General features: G+C 51.1%; 1 protein-coding gene across 10 annotated transcripts in view; it reads right to left on the bottom strand.

Annotated features, from left to right (window-relative positions):
- CLEC16A (C-type lectin domain containing 16A) overlaps positions 1-23,745 on the bottom strand; it is a 210,485-nt gene that overhangs the window by 105,357 nt on the left and 81,383 nt on the right. For all 10 annotated transcript variants that reach the window (XR_010836636.1, XM_059036137.2, XM_059036134.2 and 7 more), the window contains 5 exons: positions 17,130-17,252; positions 13,534-13,643; positions 12,714-12,758; positions 10,057-10,107; positions 6,866-6,994 (listed from right to left, as the gene is read on the bottom strand). Coding sequence is in view for 9 of the 10 variants with exons in the window: in XM_059036137.2 (XP_058892120.1) it covers positions 6,866-6,994; positions 10,057-10,107; positions 12,714-12,758; positions 13,534-13,643; positions 17,130-17,252 (458 nt within the window). In the remaining variant the exon portion in view is untranslated. The remainder of the gene's footprint in view (positions 1-6,865; positions 6,995-10,056; positions 10,108-12,713; positions 12,759-13,533; positions 13,644-17,129; positions 17,253-23,745) is intronic.

Below are 23,745 nucleotides of genomic sequence, written 5' to 3'. Positions count from 1 at the left end.
CCAGGCTTGCACTGGCTCCCGATGACCCAGACAACCAGGGTGCCCGTGGGCACCTCTAAACCCTAATCCTGCCTTGGCCCAGAACTGGCAGAAGACCTTGGGCCAATTACTTAATTTCCTAATGCAGAAAACTGGAAGAACAGTCCTATCTCCCGGACCTATTCTGAGGTCAGGTATTCCTCTGTCAACCAGATGCACTAGAGAAAAGATAAGCTTTTATATGATAATGGTGGTGGTGGTGGTGGTGGCATTGATCGGATTGCTTTTAATGTCTTAAAGTACAGTCTTCATAAAGACATCTGTAATAATCAGAAGAAAAAGAGTTGTAGTTTCACTATAAACCCAGCAACACAGGTTTTCTTTATTAAGCACCAATTGCGTGCCAGGCACCATAGGCACCTTATTGCAATGTAAAGATTTTAAGCAGGAAGGAATGGAGCTGAGAGGGGCAGGGCGATCAAGTTCACACTTGACAGAGGTGAGGTGAGAACTGAAACCAGGAATGTTTGATATTTGTGTCACTTAGGCATATACACAGGGGAATTCAAACCCCGCCCAAGTGCAGAAAGCCGAAGATGTGGGAGGTCACTTAAACTATTCGGCTGTTTGAGCTCTCAAGTAAGGATGAGGGGAAATAAAACAGAAAAAGGAAATAAAACAGAAGAAGGGTTTTTCTGTGTCAAAAACCCATTCCTCTCGGAGTTCTGAAGGCAAAGAAATCGAGCAGGACCAAAGCTGGGGGATGAGAAAGGAGAAACGTGTGTGGCTTTCTACAGCCCGATCACTCTGAAAACCAGAAACCTTCCAACATTAAAGGAGCCTGGAATTTGGCTCCTAAGGTAGACCTTTTTGATAAAACATCTGCTTTTGCTCTTCAAGTAAAAAAATGGAAGATATTTCCAGGAATACAAAATAATAACAATAAGAAAATAATTAAAAATATAAAACAAAATAAACACCCCCAATAATACTTTTCCTGTGTCCTGCCCCAACTCCTAAGGAACAGCGTGTGAGAAGCCCACAACCGTGAATGTGAGGGCATGTTCCCACAGGGCCAAGTACTCCACTTGGGCGAAAGCGGGGCTCCCATGGGTGTCTATGGGGTTTGGCAGGCATGGTGACCAGCCCTACAACTCTGAGAATCCACAAAAGACAGGTGAGATACCAGGATAAGGGTCATCAGACGAGCCCACTGCCCTCTAAAACAATAACCGCTTCCTCTGTTTACCCATGGCCTGCCAGGTACAGGTGAGGGTTGTACTGTGTCACCTCGTTCGAGCCTTTTAACAACCCTGCATGGTTCCCACTTTATAGACAGGAAACCAAAGCCTAGAGACGTTAGGCAGCCTGCCCAAGGTGATTCAACTAATAACCAGACTCCAAAGTCTGTGTTCTTCCAACCACATGCCTTTGCCTTCAAGAGACTGAAGGATTAGGGCCCAGGCTTTTACTGAGTGTTTTTCTTGACTTTGCTAAATAAATGTGCAAGTTTAAAAGTATTACTGAAAAGGAAAAAGGCATTCTTATTCCTTGAGATGCTTTCATAGAACGATACGAAGGCTGATTCTGGAAGAAGAGATTAGATTTGGAAAGGCGTGACGGCTGACCAAGCTCAAATATAAAGAAGAGACTTTTCCGGTTTGCTTCCACACAGCTGGGAGTAAGCCCTGGCAAGGAGAGCCCCATGAGTGGGGTGGGGGATGGCTGCCGAGTCAGACAGACCTTGGTTCATCCTGGGGTCAGGCGAGTCACATGGATCCCCCGAGCCTGGGCTGGAGCTCTGGAAATGGAGTGCCCACCACCCCGATCACAGGGTGGGAGATAGTGGAGGGGACACCTTGAGCCCTGGAGCAAAGCTTGGTCCGAGCCCTCTCTCCCGCTGCCCTTGCCGCGTGTGCAAGCTGATGAGTTCAGGCGACAGTCACTCAGGTTAGGAGCCCACCGAGGCCGTGGAAGTCAGTCACTCTTAAAAGAGTGCTGAAGCAGTTTAAAGTGGGCACAGCCCTTTGGGAAAGCAATTTGGCAATATGTAGAGAGTCACACAAAAAAATGTTCATACCCTTTGAACTAGAAATTCCACTTCTGGGAACTTATCCTAAAGAAATAAGCCAAAAGAAAGGAAACACTGTATTTGTGAAGCTGCTCATTAAAGTTTAGTTGAAAATAATGCAATACTGGGAGCAACCAAAATGTCCACCAGCAGAAAAATGCCTGAGTAAATTATGGCAAAAGTCACCAGATAAACTTTTTATGCAGCAGTAAGAAATTAGGCTTATTAAAACTGCATCACAGTAAGAAAAACTTCTTGCTCTACAATGGAGAGAGAAAAGCAGCGAGGATGAATGCAAGTCCATGGGTCCATGCCCCACGCAACCATGAAAAGATGTGTTTGCAAACAAAAATGGGAGGAGACACACAAAATGTATTGTTTGTTTAGGGTGACGAAATCACAGGAAATTCTTTCCCCCTACTTTCGAAACTTTATGAGATGTTGTTGTATTTTCTTTAATGCATAATATACATCCAAATAGTAAAAGCAAAATAGCCTATTTCCTCAAAGTCAATAGCGATAAACACAAAAACTGGTTGTGGTTTTACGAGGGAACAGGGACACAGAACGAACGGAGGGACAAATAAAACTTCATGTAAATATCTTTATTTCATAATGGCTTCCATGGTTACTCCATAAAGATAGCTACCAAATGTAAAATAGCTAGCTAGTGGGAAGCAGCTGCATAGCACAGGGAGATCAGCCCAGTGCTTTGTGACCACCTTGAGGGGTGGGATGGGGGGGGTGGGATAGGGAGGGTGGGAGGGAGACGCAAGAGGGAGGGGATATGGGGATATATGTATATGTATAGCTGATTCACTTTGTTATAGAACAAAACGTAACACACCATTGCAAAGCAATTATACTCCAATAAAGATATTAAAAAAAAAAAGATGGCTAGTCGCTTAAATTCAGTTTTGGGTATTCACCAGAAAGTCCTCTCCCTAACTCTCTTTTCTCTAGCATTAAGCTTCAGTAGGTTTAGATCATTAAAGACTCTGTTTCTTTCCCACTCAAGATGCTAGAATGCTCTACCACTCTTCAGGCACCTCACAGCTGCTCTCTCCCATTTACTCTGGGCAAGACCTGAGAGGCAGGACACATGAGGAACCGGAGGTTCAGGGAGATTAAGTAACTTGCTCAAGGTCACACAGCTAAAGTTGGGATTGAACCTTGGTTGGTCTGTGAGCCTGTGTTCTATCTTAACTGCTTCTCTCAACTGCCCTTCCATGTGGGGTGGGTCCAGCTCAAGTCCAAGGTTCTGCATGCATGTCCTCATCAGATGCCAGTAGTTCCTGTGACCTCATTTCAACATGAATTTCCCTTCTCAGCTGGGATAGCTCAGTGGCACTCTTGCTATTTTGGTCTTATTTTGGATTATTTGTTTTCTGTCTATTCTTGCATCTAACACAGTGCCTAGAAAATGCTTGATAAATATGTCGACTGATAGGATAAATGGTGTAACTTGCAAAAGGCAAGAGGGAAAACATGACTTTATTGCCAGATGTTTCCCCGTGGTCTGCAAGGCTCTGACCCTCCTCTCCTAACCCCTTCCCTTGCTCCGCTCCAGTCACCCGGCTCCTTGGACACGCCTTACTCTTCTGCATCTCGCAGCCTTTGCACTTACTGCTCCCTCTGTCTGGAAAGTGCCTCCTTTACATCTTTGCCTGGCTGGCTCCTTCTCACTCTCTAGGTCTCTGCTCAGACGTCACCTTGGCCGAGCAGCTTCCCGTGATCACTCTGTCCAAAGCAGTGCCCCCTCTTTCCTTCAGAGCCCTCACTGCAGCCTGGTATCACACTTGTTTATAAACTTTGCCTCTCTCCATGCGATGATGAGAGGCCCTGAGGTGGGGCCGCATGCCCTGCTCACTCCTGCACCCTCAGGAGTCCAGCGGCTCTTTGACGAACGTACGAAGGAATGATTTACCAGTAAGGGTGGTTTGAACTACTTTGACAAGTCCTTAAGGAAAATAAAGGGTGAGATTTCTGAAAAGGGTCAGCCTCCTAAAAGTTAGAAAAGTCTATACTCGGCAGAAGGGAAAAAAAAAAAAAAGGGAAGGAAAACCTTTGAATACAAGAGGACGAGATGGAATGTTCTCTGGATACAAGCAAAGAACATGAAACAAACCACATAAGCCCTCAATTGCTTGCTAAACCATACACTTCCTTTAGCTCAAATTCAAAGCACACTGCTGTGTTCTGATGCTTGAAATGGGCCAAGGAGCTAAGCTTCTGGAGGTTCCAGACAGCTGCCTTGCATCAGGAACTGGACTGGGGCGAGGGGGTCAAAATTCCCCTTCAGAAGTGGATCCTGGAAGTCACAAAGGGAAGCTTCTCTCAGGTGGATGGCTCTGCTTTGAGGTGGCCAGCCCCCTTCTATCTCATCCTGCCACCTTCTCCCTGGCTCTAAACCCATGGATGCTGGGACTTGGGAGCTGCTTTTATAAACTCACCGGACAAAGGCCAAACAAGCGACCCCAGGGAAGCCCAGATGTCCCAGGGGCTCTGCCTGTGCTTCAGTTAGCAGTTTGGGCCATGCAGCCCATTTGGGGCAAGGGAGGTGGGCAGCACAGTCCTGGGAACTTGAACTAAGAGAGATGTGAGGGCAAGGGAGGAAGAACCACAACCTCAGGCACCTACTGGCTTTTGTGTTTCTGCCTTATTGCTGAGACCTCCTGAGGACCCTTGGCAGGGCAGGCACTGCTGCTTTCTGGGTGAGACAGGGGCTCAGAAGGGAGCAGGAACCCCAAAGCCCAAGCAACCTTCCCTCTGCCATACGCCTCACCCCTGAATTTCTCCTGTGGATCAAGATCGTTTGCCCCCAAGCCAGCAGGACATGATGCCAGGAACCAGCCAACAAGGCCAAGGTCCTCGCTGGGCTCCAAGGCCTCTGGGAACTGCCTCCTTCAGCTCCTCCCAGGCCCATCACTTCCCATGTAGCCTCCCTCACGGTGGGCTCCAGCCACGGCCCCCTCTTCACTGGCGGTGCTGGAATGTGCCACGTCTTTCTGGGCCTTTGCCTCCCCCCAGCTGCCCGGCCCTTCCCCACAGTCTCAGCTCAAGGACCAGCCCTCTGTGCTGCTCTACCTCCTTCCCCGGGTAGGATTAGGGACCTGACCCCATGTTCCTTTAGAAACAGCCTTGGCCCATAGACTGGCGCTGCCTCTTCCCACCTCGCCCTCTAGACTCTGATTCCTTGAGGAGTGGGGCTAATAAACACAATGCAGGCGGCAGTGGCAGGCAGGGGGGCAGAATGGCCATGCTGCCTGGGTTGAATTCTGGCTCTGCTACTTATTAGCTGGGGGACCTTGAGCAAATCACTTGACCTTTTCATGCCTCAGTTTATCCCTCTGCAAGACGGGGATAATACTAGCACCAACCTTCTAGGGTGGTTGTAGAATTACGTGAGGAAATTCATAAAAAGAACTGATACGAATGATCTGCTTTATCACACAGGCTATGAGCTCATATGACTGTTAAGGAAACCGGACGGACTGTGGACCGAAAAGAAGGCAGGATGCAACCCAGAGCAGCAGCTCTCAATGTTCACGACCTTCTGGATCTTCCGGCTCAGGCTCCAAGGAGGACCCGGGGATGGGGTCCTCTCTGGCCTGGGGATACAATAGCTTGACTGGGTGTGTTGCCGTTACCCTGCTCGGGAGCATCTCCTAGGCCAACCGAAGGTTAAGGGTGAGCATGTCCACTCCATGAAGGAGTGCAGACATGACATGCATTTGTCAGAACCAATCCCCCCGTAAAAGCCGATGCCAAGGATGCCCAGTGCAAACACTGCCACCCGCAAACAATCGTGTGCCTGGCCACGGGGCCCATAGGCCTGGCTGGGAGCACAAGGAAGGAAGGCGTCACTGGCCCAGAGAGAGGGTGGGTCCTGCGGTGAGGGCTGTGGGTTTGGTTAGACAGCAGGGAATGTGGATTGACTGCAGACACGGGTCCAACTTCCTCTGTGCCCCACCCCAACCCGGCCAGGCATCTGAGGCAAAATTGCCAGCAGGAAGGCCATGGAATCCTCTTGCTTTAGGCGGATCCAGCAAGTCAATCCCGCTCCTCAAAATCTAAAGGTTAAAGCACTTCTGCCACTCTGGTTACACTTGGATTAACTCAGAGGAAGATGCAGCTTGATAACCGGGGAGCCGAGTGCAATGAATTCCTCTAACTTATCCGCTAACCGCCACATCTCCAGGGAACGATTTTCTAGGAAAAGGTTATGGTGCTTTCTAAGAAAGAAACTGATCTTACCAGGGAGATAAAATACCCTGTACAGCCCTGGGAGATTGCTTCAGAAAAAAAGTGCTGATAACAGAAGCACACACTGCAGCTGGGTTCTGAGAACTAATCTCTTCACACACCTCTCCTGCAGGCCAGCAATTGCATTTGCGTGTGCCTCGCCCCCAAGATCCCTCAGATACCTTAACACCTCGCCATCTCTGGGGGACCCCGCCTCTCGGGGCTGATTTCACAGCAGCCTCACCTGCACTATGTCAACTGCTCACCCCCCATACTCCTTCGCAGAAGCCCGGCCCTGCTTCCTCTCTCAGAGCTCTGGGGTTGGGGCCACTGACCTCGACATCCGGTATCTGGGGCCAGATACGATGGAATTTCAATCTCTGCTTTAACAAAGGGCAGCGCACCTGGGGAAGTTAGGCCTGGTGGCGGGGTGCGAGGGAGGAGCTCTGGCTCTTCTGAAGGTGTGTTGGAAGGCAGGTCTGGATGTGGTCAGGAACCCTCCACCCCCCGCCCCGGAGGTGCTCCTGGTGGGCAGCAGCCCAGGAGAGGCTGTGTCCAGCGCCCACTCACCCGCCGGGTCTTCTCTACGTCACCACACGGCAGCCGCTTCACAAAGTCAATGCCCGTCAGCGGCGTGCCCGTTGGGGGCAGCAGGATGGAGGCGTCCATCATGAGATATTCCACATTCATGGGCTTCATCTAGAAGACAGACATTGGAGGGAAGCTCACTGAAGGGAGGAAGGTGCTGGGGCAGGTGACACTGGCCTCTCACCTCCATCAACTGCGATTAAAGAGCACATCAACGGTGATTCAGACTGAGTGAAGCCTCGAGGCAGCCAGATGTGAGAGATGTGCCTTGTTTTCAAAGTTGAAGATATCCCCTCATCTGCAGTGACAGCTCAGACACGCTGGAGAAGCTGCCTCCCTGCTGTGAAAAGCTCTTCCTTCTCACCCTCTTGTTCCCCTCCCCCCAGCAGGGAGAGGGGCCTCAGTAAGGAGGCCAGCCCTTTACGGTGGTCCCTTTAGGGTGGTCTGCCCCGTGTGCGGAAGCCTGACTGCTGCCCGCCTCCTTCGCTGGCACTTCCAACACGATGATAGCAGATGTAGCGATGTGGCCCCCGTTTAAGGGGACCTGACTGCAGGGCAGGCAGAGAACTAGCGGCTTTGTGCGTAGGCCCCGTCCAAGCCTTCCAACAACCCCAGCAGGGAGGCTGCCGAACTTACGGAGAAAATGGAGGCTCAGGGAAGCCGAGGAATGGATGTAGGTGCACTCAGCCGGCTGGTGGCAGGACCATGACATGGACCCAGGCCTGCCCGGCTCCAGACCCACTATGATTTCCACAACACAACCCGCATTCCCCCTTCCTTCCTCGCCCCCCTGGCTTCTTACCTGGGGTAACAGAACCAAGTCACTTATTAAGCACCTACTACTCGCCAGGCCCCTGCAGGGCTCACCTCCTACTGTGTGGGTGCTGGGGCTGTCCCATACTACACAGGGGATTGCTGAGCTCAGAAGGAGGGTGCGTGCCCACAGCCACTGGGCCAGCCAGGGCAGAGCTGCTGCCTCCTTCCACACCACCTCCAGGAAGCCTTCTCCGATTACCAAGACACATGCTAACATCACCTCCCCTCCTGGAACTTTGTTGCATCAGTACTGACCCCTCAATTGCACGTGTTGTTGGACACTGATACTTCATTTACCTGGCATCATAAAGGAATGACATTTCACAAAGGTAAATATTCTATAGAATTAGTTTTACTCTTGTAAGCATCATGAGCTTTTTCATGTCTCCTTTTTGTAGAAAGTGGGCTTCAATCATATCACACTTTTTTCCCTCCTGTAACATAAAGCTGACTAAACAAGGCAGAGCTGTAGAGAGGGTCCGGCCATCCAGAGACCTGGTGAACAGGGAGCCCCTTCGCACACCCTGCCTACCTTCTTCTTTTGGACCCGTGAAGCCTTCCTCCAAAGGCCTGAGGTCCACTGTCGCTATTCCTTTACGCCAGAGTGGGGGTGGCAGAGCCCTGTCTCTGGGGCGCCTGGGGTACCAGCCTTCCCACAGGGCCTTCCCGGCCTGCCTTCGGCTCCCTCGCAGCTCCCTCCGCTCCACCCCTCCGCTCTCAACCACCTCCCGACAAGCCCCCTCTAGGACTCCTGCCCATTATGCCTCTGCATGAAGCAAGAGGTGACAGGAGAAACAGTGAAGGGTCAGAAGTGAAGGCCTGGCTTTGGCAGCACCCAAGAGCCTGTCCCAAGTTCTCTGAGCTTAGTGCTGGTTTCCTTAAGTCTGAGCTAAGGACTCAGATATGGGTGCTGGGTATATGTCAGCTGTTACTTCCCTAGAGTGCCAGGCTTTGTGCAAAACATGCAATAAATGTGTCACTGAGACAAACAAACAAAACCCAGGAAGCTCCCTAAGGCAGGAGGGAGGGGAACCGAATATCCATGGTGCTGAACCTCTATTGGAGGCAGCCCTTAGGTATTTCACAACCAGCCTGGAAAGCTGTGTGGTCTGGGCCCCATTTTACAGATGGAAAAATCCAGGCTCAGAAGTAAGCAACCCGCCCAGGGTTCCAATTAGTAAGTAGCAAAAGCAGAAACTGTGCAGGGGTTTAGGAGCCCAAGCTTTTCTGTGTCATCAAGTGACACACGAGCCTTATGTTTCCAAACAAGAAGCCAAACTTCTGGAGAATTACGTTGTGGAAAGGGACATCACGGGCATAACATAAGACGGCAGCTGACTGCTGACTCCACTCCACTCCAATTCATGGTCCAAAGAGTAGAAGACTGAGACATTCTTTGTGGGGGTCGAGGGGATAACGGGGTGTGGCCATCAAAGGTGTGAGGCACACACGGGTGGCTCACATAGCACCGAGAGGAGGCCTGGTCACTGCTGGGGCATTTCTGGAGGTGAATTATACCAATTTACACTTTTCCCTTGAAAAGGCTCCGCGAGGCCTCAGACATGCTGTGAGTGAGGATGTGGTGACGGCCCAGACATCCAGACGCCCAGAGACAGGCCAGGGAGCCAGGGAGCCACACAGCACACGCTGTTTTTTTCTTTTTGACATTTTTAACCCTTGGGTTTATTGTAAAGTTCCCGAATCACTTCACTCTTTTGTCCATGAAAAGGGCGATTTATCATCTAGTTACTGAGTGTCAACTAAGGGGCAGGTGCTGGGGACGCGGAGGTGAATGAACAAAACAGAGCAACCTGCAATCTTCTGCAAGACAGGGAAGACCCCGGGCTGGCACTGAAGGTTCATGGAAAAGCCAGGTGCGGGAACATTCTGGTGGCACAGAGAAGGAGGAGGCAGCACAATAAGCAGAGCAGGGCAGGTCACTGAGAGGTGACGGCTCTGCTCCTCGATGGCTGGGCACATGTGGGCACCTCCCTCAAGCTCTCTGACTCTTATTTCCCTATCGGCAAAAGCAGGATAATGATAGCGGTGACTCCCATCAGGCTGACGTGGGGATTAAGAGATTTCACATGTACGACATGCTGTACACACCTGACACGGACTAAGTCCTCAATCAAATGCTATTCCTATCAAAGTGAATCTTTCTGAACCATCTTATGACTCAGCCCAACTTAGGGGGAGTGAATGTCATCTGAAATTTCACTGGTGGGGATCAAAAGGCACTGTTTTCAATGCACTTCCCCACCAGTCTCTGCCATTTGGACGGAAAGCTCCAGTTCTCCCCTGGTTCGGCAGGACAAACTTTGCATACCCACAAGCGCGTCTGGCCCCTCACTCACCGTCATGCTCCTGTACTCATCTTCAAACATGTCCAAAAAGATTTCTTCTCCCTAAAAAGAAAGGAAGGAAAGAGAAGATTATGCACATTTTTTCCCCATAACCAACGAAGTATTATAAACTCCAGTTCGAGGCTTTTGGGGCCATCTGTTGCTTATTAGCGAGTTCTGGTAAATCACCAGTAAGTGAAATACACACGTGAATAAGAACACACCCACCCAAATGAAAGCCCAAATATCAAATTGCACCTCAACGCTTTTCTCCTTTTTTTCAAGCATGTGTAGTTAGATTTCTAGTGTCAAGGCAGTTAATTAAAAACAACAAAAATAATTTCATATATAATTAAAATATAAAAAGGGTTAATGTTTCAACTATTTAACGTCATCTGCTTGCTGAGAATGGTTGGAGAACCGACAATCTCGGTTGTCATGTTAAAGCTATGAGGCTCCACACCTCTGAAAGGAAGAGTATGTAAGAGTATTAAATATGCTTAACTCTAAAATTATACGGCTTGTTCCATTTGTTTTTGAGGCGCGCCTTTGGGGTTTTGGAGTTTCTGCAGCCCTGATGACTCTGCCCCGGAGGTTCCTCCCAGAACAGGGTGGGGGGGAGGAATTGGCTCTGAGACACACAGACCAGGGGCCAATCTCAGCCCTACCTCTTGGAGCCTCTCTTTGTTTCACTGCAAGACTGGGATGAGAGCCCACGTCTGTGCAATAGGAAGACAAAATGAGTTGATGCACTCGGTCATTATGACCACCCTGGATAGGCCCGCAGCGGGGGAGGGCAGGAGAAACTTGGCTGAGCGTTTCAGGGCTGTTAGAGCTGGCCTGTCTCCTAAGCGCCCTCCCCCGCCCACACACACACAGACGTGGGTGGGAAAAGCAATAGGTCCTCTGTATGTTTTTCCAGTGATCAGAACCACAGGTAAACTTGAAAGTTCTTGTGTGGTGTGAGAACCATGCAATAACCACAGAAATAGCAACCCTTGAGAATATCCATAAGCTTGTGAGATACTGTACTTAGGGTGCAAACCTTTTAGGATACAAGAGAGAAAAATCTGGGTTGGGAGAAGGGAGCTGCAATTCAAATACAGTTCTCCTTTTGTCAGTGAGAAAGAAAAATCCTCTGGGAAGATGCCTACCTATATGTCTTCCTGTTTTTGCAATCCAGAAGCTTTCTGGGGGCCAGGGTGGGGGTGGGGGGGCAGGGGAATAAACTAAGAGCAGTTATATTGGAAAGCGCTTCAAAGATGACTCTGCTGAGGACTCATATCCTCACTTCAAGGCCAAGTGTGGTTTGGGCTGGTCTAAGGGGAGACTGGGATTTCTGCCCAGGTGCATGGGGCCCACAGTGGTGCCACCCTCGTCTGGGCATGTCCACCGTGTTGCAGCTGGGCGGTGTCATCTGATCCCGGCGAGGTACACTTCCAGATTACAGGACCTGGTTTTATCTCAACGAACACAATAATGGGCAGTGGCTTAAAAAGCTTCTTACAAAGAAAAGGATTCCCATTCATATATGTATCTAGTTCACAGCAGTTTAAGGAGAGTACAAACAATGAATAACAGCGCAAGTGAATGAGAAAAGGGTGGGGCCCACGCCTTTCCTCCTCCAGGGAGGATCTCTTCATCAGCCAGAGTACAAGAGGAAACCACCCACCACTCACTGGATCTGGAGAGATCTGATGTGCAGGCCAAAAAATCAGAAACTACTAAGACTGCTTGGCATATGGATTAATCCACTGTTGCTGACAAATGATGAGCCTTGCCTAAGGCTGTATTATGCCTTAAGAAAAGAGGTAAACAAAACCATCATAATGCAGTATCTTAAAACGAATCATCCGGAAACTGAAGACAGATCTACAAGTTTTCCAAATACTGAAAGTTATGGTGGTCCTTTACCAGCTCTCACTAAATTCATGATAAATGTTTAGAGCCTGTAATGTGCACACAGGCACACTTCATTTTATTGCGCTTTGCTTTACTGCTTCACAGATACTGAATTTTTTTTACAAATTGAAAGTCCATGGCAACCCTGTGTTGTCAGATGATAGTTAGCATGTTTTAGCAATAAAGTATTTTAAATTAAGGTATGTACTATTTTTTAGACACCCTGCTATCACACACTTAGCAGACCACAGTACAGTGTAAGCATAACTTTGATTAGAGCTGGGAAACCAAAGCGTTTGCGTGACTCTCTTTATTGTGGTGATCTGGAACCAAACCCACAGTATCTCTGAGGTCTGCCAGTACATGTATATAAATAGTACACATGCATATAATTTATAAACTCATGTAATTCAGTAATTTTATATGTATAAGCATATGTAATTCATGAACACATAAGTTCATATGTATTATTAGTCATATGAGTATCTGTATATAATTCATCATTTACATGTAAATTCATCAATAAACAAATTCATATATAACTGATAAATAAACAGTCCCATACTAGGGGTGAGTCCTCAAAAGTTGTACTGATACAAGAGCATGGACAGAAAAGTGCAGAGACCACTGCTCTGGAGAGGATGAAATTGAACATTTTTACTCAGGACCCATAGGGTGTAAGAAATAACTGAAGACACTACATTCTGGTTTATACGACACACACACACACACACACGCTGCTGTACCCCTGAGTTCTGGCAGTTTACCTTATAGAAATGCCGCACCAGGTGGACACTTTCTTCTCGGGCTCCCTGTTAAAAGAGAGGGAGGGTGTGAGGGGGCAGGTCTCACTGAGGCGAGTGAGTTGGGTAAATCACAAATTCTAAAGTCTAAGTCTATATAAGACAGATGCTGGGCTAATAATCTTAATCTATAAAGTGGTTCTTCATAAGGGGGTGGGAGAGAAGGAGCTCAAAATAAAAATGGGCAAAGGACAGACGATTCAATGTGATGACATGGAAAGTTGTTGACACACAGTTACATGAGAAACGGGTTCTACAATATGGCCTTGATGACTGTTTTAATAAAAAGAAAAATTCACTTGTAAACGTGTGTGTGAGTGTATGTGGTATCTGCAAAGACACACACCGATCTGTCAACTGTCATTACCTTTTACCTCTCTGTAGTTTCTAAACTTTCTAAAATAAACATGGAAAATAAGAGGGAAAACAATGAAAGCTATTTAAAACAATGAATGAACACAGTAGCACGATAAACCATAAATAAATAAATGTGTATCTGTACACGTATAAAACTTTCATAATATAAAAAGAAAAAATCCTGGAGACAAATACAGAGCCAAATACAAGAGAACTACTAAAACTCACTATTAAGTGGGCTTCTAGGGCCCATCTCAGTGGAAGGGCAGGTCTGTGGGAGCAAGTGGGTAGAGGGGGCGGCAGGGATCTGGGGCCCAGCTTCCTCCCAGTGGTGCTGCAGACCGGGCTGCGGTCTGGATGAAGCAGCTTCCCTCGACCTCCTTCTACCCTCCCCCGGGGCACGGGCGCAGGAGGAAGGGGGCCTCACCTCCAGGCAGGCCAGGTGTATGTCCTTTATGATACAGCCCGTGCTGGTCACGACTTGCTGCTTTAGGAGGAGGCAGCTCAGCTCCAGCGTTGCCAACCGGATCTTGCCATCTGCAGAGCACACCAGGGTCAGCCGCGCATACCCCGGGCTGCACACCCTCACAGGCAGTCTCTTGCCTTCCTGACTTGGAGGTCAGCTGACAGGTCCCCCGACATCCAGTGGGGGTACAGAGGGAACCCCCATGTGCCAACCTCCTTCCCAATCAATTACAATTGAATGTTCTCATCAAAACCGCCTGTACCAAATGCTACCCAAAGTCCCCTTATGGGGGGAGGGGAGGCAGGAAAAATGGGTAACTACTTATTATTGAAGGCCTAGAAAGTGGCCATCTGCGGTCACTTTGCTTGTCCAGCATTCCTTCCCTTCAGGGACGAGCACTCCCAGTTTCCCTTGGAGATCCACCAGCCCTGCTCTCGGTCATGTGATTCGGGTGGAGCTGGTCCTGCTTCCCCTGTCCCAGGGGTGGGCACATCCCCCAGGCTGGTTAGGGCCATGCAGCCCCCTGGTCATAGTGACTGGGTAGGGGGCGAGCAAGGGAGCCAGTCACAGCCACTAAGGCTCAGTTCCACAACTTGCTGGAACCACCGGGCTCGAGACCCTCTCCTCGTGCTGGGCTGCGGAGAGAACAGGGAGAGCGGTGGGGCCCTGATGGTCCAAGCACTATAGTCTGCAGTGGCCACCTCACCAGTGTGTTCTACAAACTGAGCCCTGAGTCCTCCCTTCCACCAGGCTGCCCAGCGTCTCTGCTACAGCAAGTCTAGAGCCAGACAGAGACTTGGACAGAGACAGGTGGCGGGAGCTGCAGGCAGTCATCTGGCCAAGACAGAGGCCACAGAGCCCAAAGACAGGCTTGAAAACATTGTCTGAGCCCCGGATTCAGCTGTGCCTCAAGCCAGCGCCCAACGGACTTGAAGTCACACAAGCCAACAGTCTTGTTTGTTTGTTTGTATTGTCTCAGCGAGTCTCAGCTGGGTTTCTGTCAACTGCAACCAAGTTCTGACTAACACAGCCTGCTGTCCTGCTGTGAGCCAGGCATGGTCTGGGTGCTTTAGAGACGCTCCCTCAAGGAGTCTCTCTAAAACCCCACTGCAATGGGTGCTCTACAGGTTGAGGTTTAGAAAAGTGAAGTGGCTTGTCCCAAGTCTCACCCTGGGCTGTAGGTGGACTCCAGGTGCCCTGAATGCCAAAACCCACATCTGGCATTGTCCCTAGAAAGGACCCGTGACCGCCTGACTGAAGGGCATCCCGCTCTTGGCAAACTCCCCCTGAGTCTTTAATCTCAGTTCTGGGGAGAGGCCTCCACGTGGAAGGAGGGGCCAGGAGAGGGGGTAGTTTCTAGGCCACATCTCTGATGTCTTGGAAACAACAGGGACCAGGATGGACCACTGGGGAAAAACTCAAGGCAGACACACCACTGCACACCTCCCTGGCTGGCCTTTAATGCTGTGCGCGCGCGCGCACGTGTGTGTTAGGGCGGGGCTGGGGGTAGGGCGGCTAACAGGTTAGAAGAGGGAATCTGTTTGCCCAAAAATGATCTGGTTACATACAAGCAAAACCAGGTCTTCCTAAGCATGACACAACCCCAGGGGCCACCCGGGCAGAGGCTGGTTAGTCTCAGCTCGGCTGTTCTCCCCGGCCCAGCCCCACCACCACTTCTGCACCGTGGCCCAGGCCAGGCAGCGCCCACCCGCCCTCCTCCAAGCTCAGGAGTTCTCCAGAACACAGTCTCACTCCCGCCTGCCCCTCCGCGGAGCAGCGCTGTGGGCCAGGTCAGAAACGCCCCTCCTGCTGCCTCCAGGCAAGCGGACGGTGATTTTCCACGAAGACCCTTCTTCCTCTGCAAGCTCCTGCCAAGCTGCTGACTATTCCCCATGCTGGCCCATCTCTCCAGGGGAACAGAGGGAGCAGCAAACTCCTGAGGCCTCATCGAAGCTTCCAGATTGTCCCTCTGAGCTGCCCCAACCTCTTCTCTTCAGAAATACACCGTCCTCAGGGTGCCTGCTGATCCTCCCCACCGTGGACGCTCCTCCCCAACACCCAGGTCATGCTCCACCTTCCCCATCACCGAGGCACGTCCAGCTCACACAGCTCCTGCCAACCGGGCCTGGGCCACCATCCTCAGGAACGTGCTCCACCACCCCCCACCCCAAATAGACCTCCCGTGGAAACTGACTCCACTGAGTGCCCCTTGGTCCTGAGCCACCCACATCTTTCTTGCCACCCAGGACACCCTCCTCCTGGCCCTCCCCCTCCCACGTGGGGCCTGGCCCAGGCTCTGGAGCTGGCTCCCCCTCTATATTACCTCCAGAGATCGGTAGTGGCCCAGAGCTCAGTCCTAGACATGCCTCTCTCCTCTCCTGTGACTTTAAAAACCATCTGTGAGCCCCACAGTGTTAGTTCTGGCCCTGACCCAACACTGAGGTCTAGATTCCACAGACCCCCAGCCGTGGCTCCTGGAGGACAGGATCCACGTCTGTCCCCTACTTCCTATACCCTCGTCCCTCGCATACAGAGGCTGGCATGCAGGAGGCACTCAATAAACATTTGTTGAGTTTACCGATACCCTTTAGGCCCTGCACCCAGTTCTCCAAGCCCCTGCACTCACTCCGCAGCAGTCACACTGTGCTTCTGGCCACCCCCCACCTTGATTCTGAGGTCCTCATCTTCAGTCACAACCCTGGACCCCTGCCCTTCTCCTGAGCCTGACTGGGGCCCACCCCCTGGACTGCTCCTGATCACTCAGCTCAGCGGTTCCCTCTTCACCAGGCTGCATCTCCGTCCGGCCCTTTCCTGCGCACTCACTCACACCCCAATGGCCTCTCTCCCTGCCTTGCAATTAGGGTTTCTCAGCCTCAGCACCATTGACATTTGGGGCCAGATAATCCTTTGCTGTGGGGGCCTGTCCTGTGTACTGTAGGATGTTTAGCAGCATCCTGGCCTCTGCTTACTAGATGCCAGTAGCAACCCCTCCCCAAGTTGTGACAACCAAAAATGTCGCTGGACATTGCCAGATGTCCCCTGGGGACAAAGCTGCCCCCAGTTGAGAATCACTGTGCTAGTTCATTCCACTTGCTCTTTCTAGCCCCTACTGTGGCTGCAGGTCGGTGCTGGCCAAGACCTCAGAACTAGGCTGACACGTGCCAGACACCAGGCACGTCTCGTATTATCAACCTTCCCCCTCACTCATACTCTCAGCCTAGCTCACGCTCAAATGTGGCCTTGGGCCACTCCAAGAGAAGGGTTGCAGACACAGGCAAAACTGACCAAAGCAGGGTTGAGTATGGAAGGAGAAGAAAGAGAGGGTCTGGCACAAACACCATGGGGGAAGGAAAGAGGAGGAGACCCCGAGACGAAGACACAGCTGGACGGGAGGGGTCCGGGTGGCCCAGGACACGGGGGTATGTGGCAGGGGAATGGCTGAGGTCTGCCTGGATTCCCAGCAGGGCCAGATCTAGAAGCCAGGGCTCCTGGTGCCAGTGTGGGGCCTGGTCCCCATAACTCCACCACCCCTGGGAACCGCCTGCACGCCCGGGCACCTGGCTGGGCTGCGTTGTTCATGATCCTGATGAGTCTTTCAGCCAGTAGGTGGTTGTAGGTCGTCTTCTCGGCCTCAGTGGGCACCGGCAGCTGGATCCGTTCGAGTTTCTCAGGATCCATGCCTGGAACGGAGAGAAGGGGCCGGCTGTAAGCGCAGCTGCCATACTGAGTGCCCTCCATGTCCTGAAAGGCCCCTTTGAGCGGGGCTTCCTCAACCTCGGCCGTCCACGGTCCGTCTTCATGATTCCTGCCATGACCGCATGCTGCCTCGACTATGACTCACCTCAGAGTTTTCTGTAACTGGAACTTAAGTAAATATATTAAAACATATCTTTTCTTTTCTTTTCTTTTTTGGCCACGCCGCGCAGCTTGTGGGACCTTAGTTCCCCGACCAGGGATTGAACCCAGGCCCTCGGCAGTGAAAGCGCCAAGTCCTAACCACTGGACCGCCAGGGAATTCCCTAAAACATACATTTTCTAACACTACTTGCAAATGGGAAATCAGCATGGCTGCAATACCAACAGAGACAAAGTTTTTACGTTTCAGCCAAAGACTGTTGACTGGCTACTCACTGTGGCCCGAGGCCTGCTCTGAGTTAGCAAGGGCGATCGGCAGGCGCGTGAAAGGTGCTGAGGTCACGCTAGCCCGACTGTGACATGCTCCTGGGCACAGTCAGAGGAGCGGGAAGCGGGTGGGAAAAGGAGAAACTCTGGCACTGCGGGCTTTGCTGCCGTTTCGGGGCTGGTCTGCGCACCCCCCGAGGGCACCCCTCTGTGACACCCGTCCCACAGTGGGGGAAACAGACCAGACAGAAAGGAACCTACAGTCATGCCCACCAATCGCATCTCCAGCTCTTAACGCCAAACTGGAGAGCTGGGCCCCTGCGTGGGAAGCACAGAGGCGGAAGCCCCATGCCAGGCTCACAGAAAGGCGCAAATGCAACAAAACTGACAGAGCAGATCTACGGGTCTACGCTTAAGGGGCAGAGGAATCACTTTTCCTCCAGGGAAATCTAATAGCATTTCAAAGACAAAGATGAGATGGGGTGCGGTGGGGGAGGGGGAGGGGGAGGGTTGGGGGGGGCTTGGGAAAGGAGAGAGGGCGCACTCAGAGTCTAACTAAACCAGGCATCACTTTTCCTAAAGCAGGACCTGGGGGCCAGGGCGACAGGACGACCCCGCTGGGGTCACTTCGCCAGGCCAGGTGTGGGACAGGCAGTGCTCCAAATCCCTCTCTTCTCACCGAGCCCAGCTCTGGAAAACCAGGCTTGCAGAAAAGCTCGCAGAAACAAACATTTCACTTGCTCCACGCCTGGGGAGCTGGAAGGATTGTTTGTGCCTGAAGCACGTCTTTTCCTGTTATTCTACAAAATGGGGGATGGTGGCAATTCTGGGAACTCTTGAAATATGGCTCCTTGAGTACTAGATGATGCTTCATTTAGAACCCTGACAAAATAGTGGAGGATAGCAGTGAGGAGCTGATTGTCTGGATTCTAAGTAACTCCCACACTCACACGTTGACGTAATAAAGCATAACAATATATCTTGTGCTACTGAGTTCCTTCCAACTCTGAACCGGAGGCTAAGTCAAGCCAAGGAGATGACACGGGTGGAGGCGGCCCGAGGGCTGGAGGTAAGCAGGTCCCCCTCTCACAACGCACCGATGTGGCTTCATCCAAAAATTTGATTGTGATGAAAATTTGATTTGTGGATTCTGTATCTCGTTTTGATGCTAAATGTCTAACCTGAAGCATTCTGGTTTATTAAATGGCAAGAAGGACATCAACTGAATCTTTCTGGCATTTGCTTTTTTCCAGAAATGTCAACACTGTGTGAATCTCTCTCTACCCTTTCGTTCTTGGCCCTCTGGGAACTGTCAGTCAGCAGTTCTGGGGAAAACAATGGCTCCCTGGCCTGCCCGGCACATCACCCACTTCCATGACCCCCCATCCGTCATCCCACTTCAAAGACGACAGTGCGAGGGGCCAGCTTTTGGCTCCCTCGGGAACGCAGCGGCAGCTGTTACGGCCTGGGAGGCAGACTCGGACCAGCTCTTGAATTTCCATGGCGAGTTCCCTTTTTTGTCTCTTGTCTATTATTGCCCTGACTCCCCTAGAATTTGTCAAAAATGAGGAAATCTGTGGCAAAATCTTCTCTCAACAAGAAGAAAAACCTGCCAAGGTTATCCTGACCTTCCTCGGCTGGCAGCTCCATCCTCCGTGAAGCGGGGGAACCATGGGGACTGAAAAACCTCAAGACTTCACAGGACGAGATTCCAATGCAACCTCTTCCTTTAGTGAGGAAATTAAGGCCCAGAGATGTTAAGTCACGTCCCCAAGGTCACAGACCACATTAGAGGCACAGTCAGAACTAGGTGGATTCCCGAGATGGACAGGATCCAGCAGGGGAGGGGGTGGCACCCCCTGTGTGGTGAGCTGACCAGAGCAACAGTTTGAGAGGGGCCTGCCCTCTGGTCTGACAAAAGCTACCACCCGCCCCACAAGGCCTCCTCGTGCCCTTGGGCTCGTTCTCTCCCAGGGCTCTTGCTGCACTGTGGCCAGGATGGAAGGGGAAAGAGCCAGGTGCCAGGTGCTGGAGGAATTTTGTTTTGATACTTACCTCTTGGATTCTCAGCCTCCTTACATGTTCAATGGGAATAATTACAGAAACTGCCCATCCCAGGGTTGCTGTCAGGACGCAGTTAGAAGCAGCACTCGGTCACGTTCAATAGTTACCTGTCGTTACCTTGCACTGATGGGAATTTTTACTTTGAACGTGGTTTAATGTAGTTCTATATCAGCTGTGTTATAAGAGGAAAGAAAGAATGAAAGGACAAAAGGACAGAAAGGAAAATAAGCTAACCAAAGCTAACATCAACCTATTCTAGAAGGCCCAAAGAAGGCATGCTGAACTATCTGTCGGGAGCGCAGGGGACAAACAGCTAGGTTGGATTCTGCAGGATGAGCTGCTCAGCGATGACCAGGACTTGCCAGGCCAAGGAGCAGGGCAGGGAGTATGGTAGAGCTCGGGGAGAATGGGGTCGGGGCTTTGGGTAGAAGTGATGAGGCAGAAGCTAGGGCAGGGACAGACATGGCTTGGATGCCAGGACCCCTGGAGGGCAGCTAGCAGGTGAGATGATCTGACTGTCATGGCCAACTCTAGAGCAGCATCCATCCCCCTGGCCACTCAAGGTGATCTCCCCGCTTCCAACACTTTCCCAAAATAGACTCCATGTTGCAATGCATCCTATGTGTAGTAGATTTTACCACCAGCCAAGGGGAGGCAGAGAGCAGGGTCCATTCCACACAACACATGGCAAAACTTTGTAAAGAACCCCTCTGGGCATCTCTGCTCTTTTCCCAAAGCTCCTGCTCGGCCAGGTGCCTCATTCCCTCCCCATCTCTCTCTTTTTCCCACCACAGTCTCTAAGACATTCTTCTCGGTCCAAACAAAACAGTGGCTGACAGCTGTGAATGAACAAAGTCAGTGTGACAATATGACAATGATATGCATGTGAAAGGGAAACGGCACACGTGCAGGTGGACGGATGGACAGGCAGACAGACAGATAGACATAGACACACACACACACAGACACACACACACACACACACACAGGTTTTCAGTCACTGAGAAGCAGGTTTTGTTGCAAACCTGATCTAGTTCCTTCGCCAGCCATTTCCCTCTGACTGAAATAAACACTGTAGATAACATACTGTCCTATTTGCTTCAACCCCCTGAGTGCCGAGTAACAAATTCCAGAGTTCCAGAGAAACCCAGATGCACTTCACATGGCCTGGGAAGCCGTGCTCGCACGTCCAGATTCCAGCAGACCACATGCTTCCTGGTTCCCTCCCCATCGGGGTCAGATCCCACTCTGCCCCAGTGAGTCAGAACGGGTCTCCCTTGTCATCATTCCCACCCTACAGGCACCGGGCTGCGGACTGGCGGGGGCCAAACTCCCAACTAACTAATTCAAAGAATCCTAAATAGAAGGGAAGAGTGTGGCTCCGTGATGTCGGTAACCAGCTCCTAAGCTTCCCCTCTGGGTTCTAGATTCTTCCTCCTTAGTGGAAACCCCCATTCAGGACAAGGGTGGAACAGACCCAGACCAAAGCTACATAAAAAGTAGACAGACAAACCTGTTTAATGAGACCACAATAGGGCTTCCCTGGTGGCGCAGTGGTTGAGAGTCTGCCTGCCGATGCAGGGGACACGGGTTCGTGCCCCAGTCTGGGAAGGTCCCACATGCCGTGAAGCGGCTGGGCCCGTGAGCCATGGCCGCTGAGCCTGCGCGTCCGGAGCCTGTGCTCCGCAAACGGAGAGGCCACAACAGTGAGAGGCCTGCGTACCGCAAAAAAAAAAAAAAAAGACCACAATAGTGCCAGGTAAAAATAATGGTCAAAAATTTTTTTTCTTGGACTTCCCTGGTGGTACAGTGGTTAAGAATCCTCCTGCCAATGCAGGGGACATGGGTTTGAGCCCTGCTCCGGAAAGATCCCACATGCCGCGGAGCAACTAAGCCCGTGTGCCACAACTACTGAGCCTGCGCTCTAGGGCCTGCGAGCCACAGCTGCTGAGCCCGTGTGCCACAAGAACTGAAGCCCGCGTGCCTAGAGCCCGTGCTCCACAACAAGAAGCCCGCACACTGCAGCGAAGAGTGGCCCCTGCTCACCGCAACTAGAGAAAGCCTGCACACAGCAACGAAGACCCAATGCAGCCAAAAATAAATAAATTAATTAAAAAAAATTTTTTTTTCCTTTCTTTTGGTCTCCTTGGCTGGAGTCACACAAGCATTGCCAGTTTTGGAAGAGTATAGACCAACTATTTTGAAAGCTAACCAGATGTTGGGCCAATTTTCAATGTACTTCCAGTTCTGATTATGTGTCAGTCAAGATCCAAAATGATATTTTGCCAACTCTCCGCATGGCAAAAGCCTCCCTTTATCCTGTTACCTTTCAACCTTTCCCATACCTCTCATCCATGTTCCAGTAACTTCTCAGCAAAACACAAAAAGCAAAAAGCCCAAGATTCCTCTTGGGTAAACAATGATAAATGGAGGGGGCAGGGAGTAGAAGGGTTAGTGGGTGGAGCAGGGAAACCTTTAGGAAGACAAAGCTGCAAAACTCACCCCCCTTCCCCTTCCCCTGGGCCAGGGCCCTGCAGACTTGACAGAGAGAGGGCTGCATCTGCTATTACAGATATGAACCAGCCTTCATCACAGGGCCCGAATGAATCACAGCGAGAGCCTTCCTCCAACCGGTCAACCCTTTCCACTGTGTGATATTCATTTCGGTGCAGCATCTAATCTATTATGATTTACTGGAAGGCCTGAGCTAATATTTGGTTTTTATTAACATTGCTTTTATGTTAAAATTGTCTTATGATGGAAAATCTATCAGAAAGAGACCATTTCATTAGGGGCCCTGCTTAGAGGGCACGGATCTGGAAAAGAGAGGCTAAAGGTTAAGTGCAGCTAACTGCCTGCTGCCTAACCAAAACAGCAACCACCCACCCACCCACCGCGGCCGCCACCACCACAACCAAATGGCCCCCGACCAAATGCAGACCTGTGCTTGCAGGCCAGACTGGAGCATAAACCAAGCGGCAGCTCCCCCTGCTAGGCAGTTTCCCCTGGGGGTGCCCCAGGCACCTGGGCCTCAGGGTGCTGAACTTGAACTCTCCAGCTTCCTCTACAAACCTGCTTCATAGCCCACACTTGCTGGTTCTGGAAATGGCACCACCAGTCACACAGTGGCAGGAGGCAGGGCCCTGGGCATCACACAGACTCCTCCCGTGGTGCCCCCTCCCACCCAAATCAAGCAGAAGTCTCCACCCCCGGCCCCACTCCTGCCCTGGTCTCCCTGTCTTCGTAAATGGCCACACACGGCTGCCCCAGCATCCCTTTCACTCACCCCCCACATCCAGTCCATCAGCTCGTCCTGGCTGTAGCTCCAAAATGTATCGTAAAACTTTCCAATTTTTCTCCATCTCCGTGGCCAATGCGCCATAATTCAGTCTACATTATCCTTGCCTGGACTACTGCAACAGCTTCCTCACAAGCCTCCCAGCTTTCCCCCTTGCGACTCACTCCCCCACCCCCATTAACCTACTTTCCATCCAGCAGCCAGAGTAATCTTCCAAAAATTTCCATCTGACCATGTCACTCTTCTACTTAAAAATCCTTTAGGTGTTTCCCACTGCACCTGGAATAAAAACTAAATTCCTTTTTGTGGCCTTCAAGGCCCTTCATGATCTGGTCCCTGCCCACCTGGTCAGCCTCACCTTGACCTGCTTTCTGCTCCTCAAACCTGTAAGGTCTTTTGTACCTCAGGGCCTTTGCACAGGCTGTTCCCTTTGCCCAGAGCACTCCTGCCTCAGATCTTTGCAGAGCTGACTCCTTCCCATTCTTCAGACCTCAGCTCTGATGTCTGTTCCTCAGAGAAGCCTTCCCTGACCACCCAAGCTAGTGACCCCGGCACCACCACCCCTGGCTTCCTCCACAATCACAGATCACACCTGTAACGCTGCCTTCTCCTCCACCACTGTCGCCTTGCTCCCTCTGCAGCAGCCACACTCGCCACTAGGAAAATCTCTATTTGATTCACCGCTGTGT

This window comes from Kogia breviceps, chromosome 14 (assembly GCF_026419965.1).
Source record: "Kogia breviceps isolate mKogBre1 chromosome 14, mKogBre1 haplotype 1, whole genome shotgun sequence".
NCBI lineage: Eukaryota > Metazoa > Chordata > Mammalia > Artiodactyla > Physeteridae > Kogia > Kogia breviceps.
Note: the sequence above shows the minus strand (reverse complement) of the source record. Positions and strands in the feature narration are given on the sequence as shown.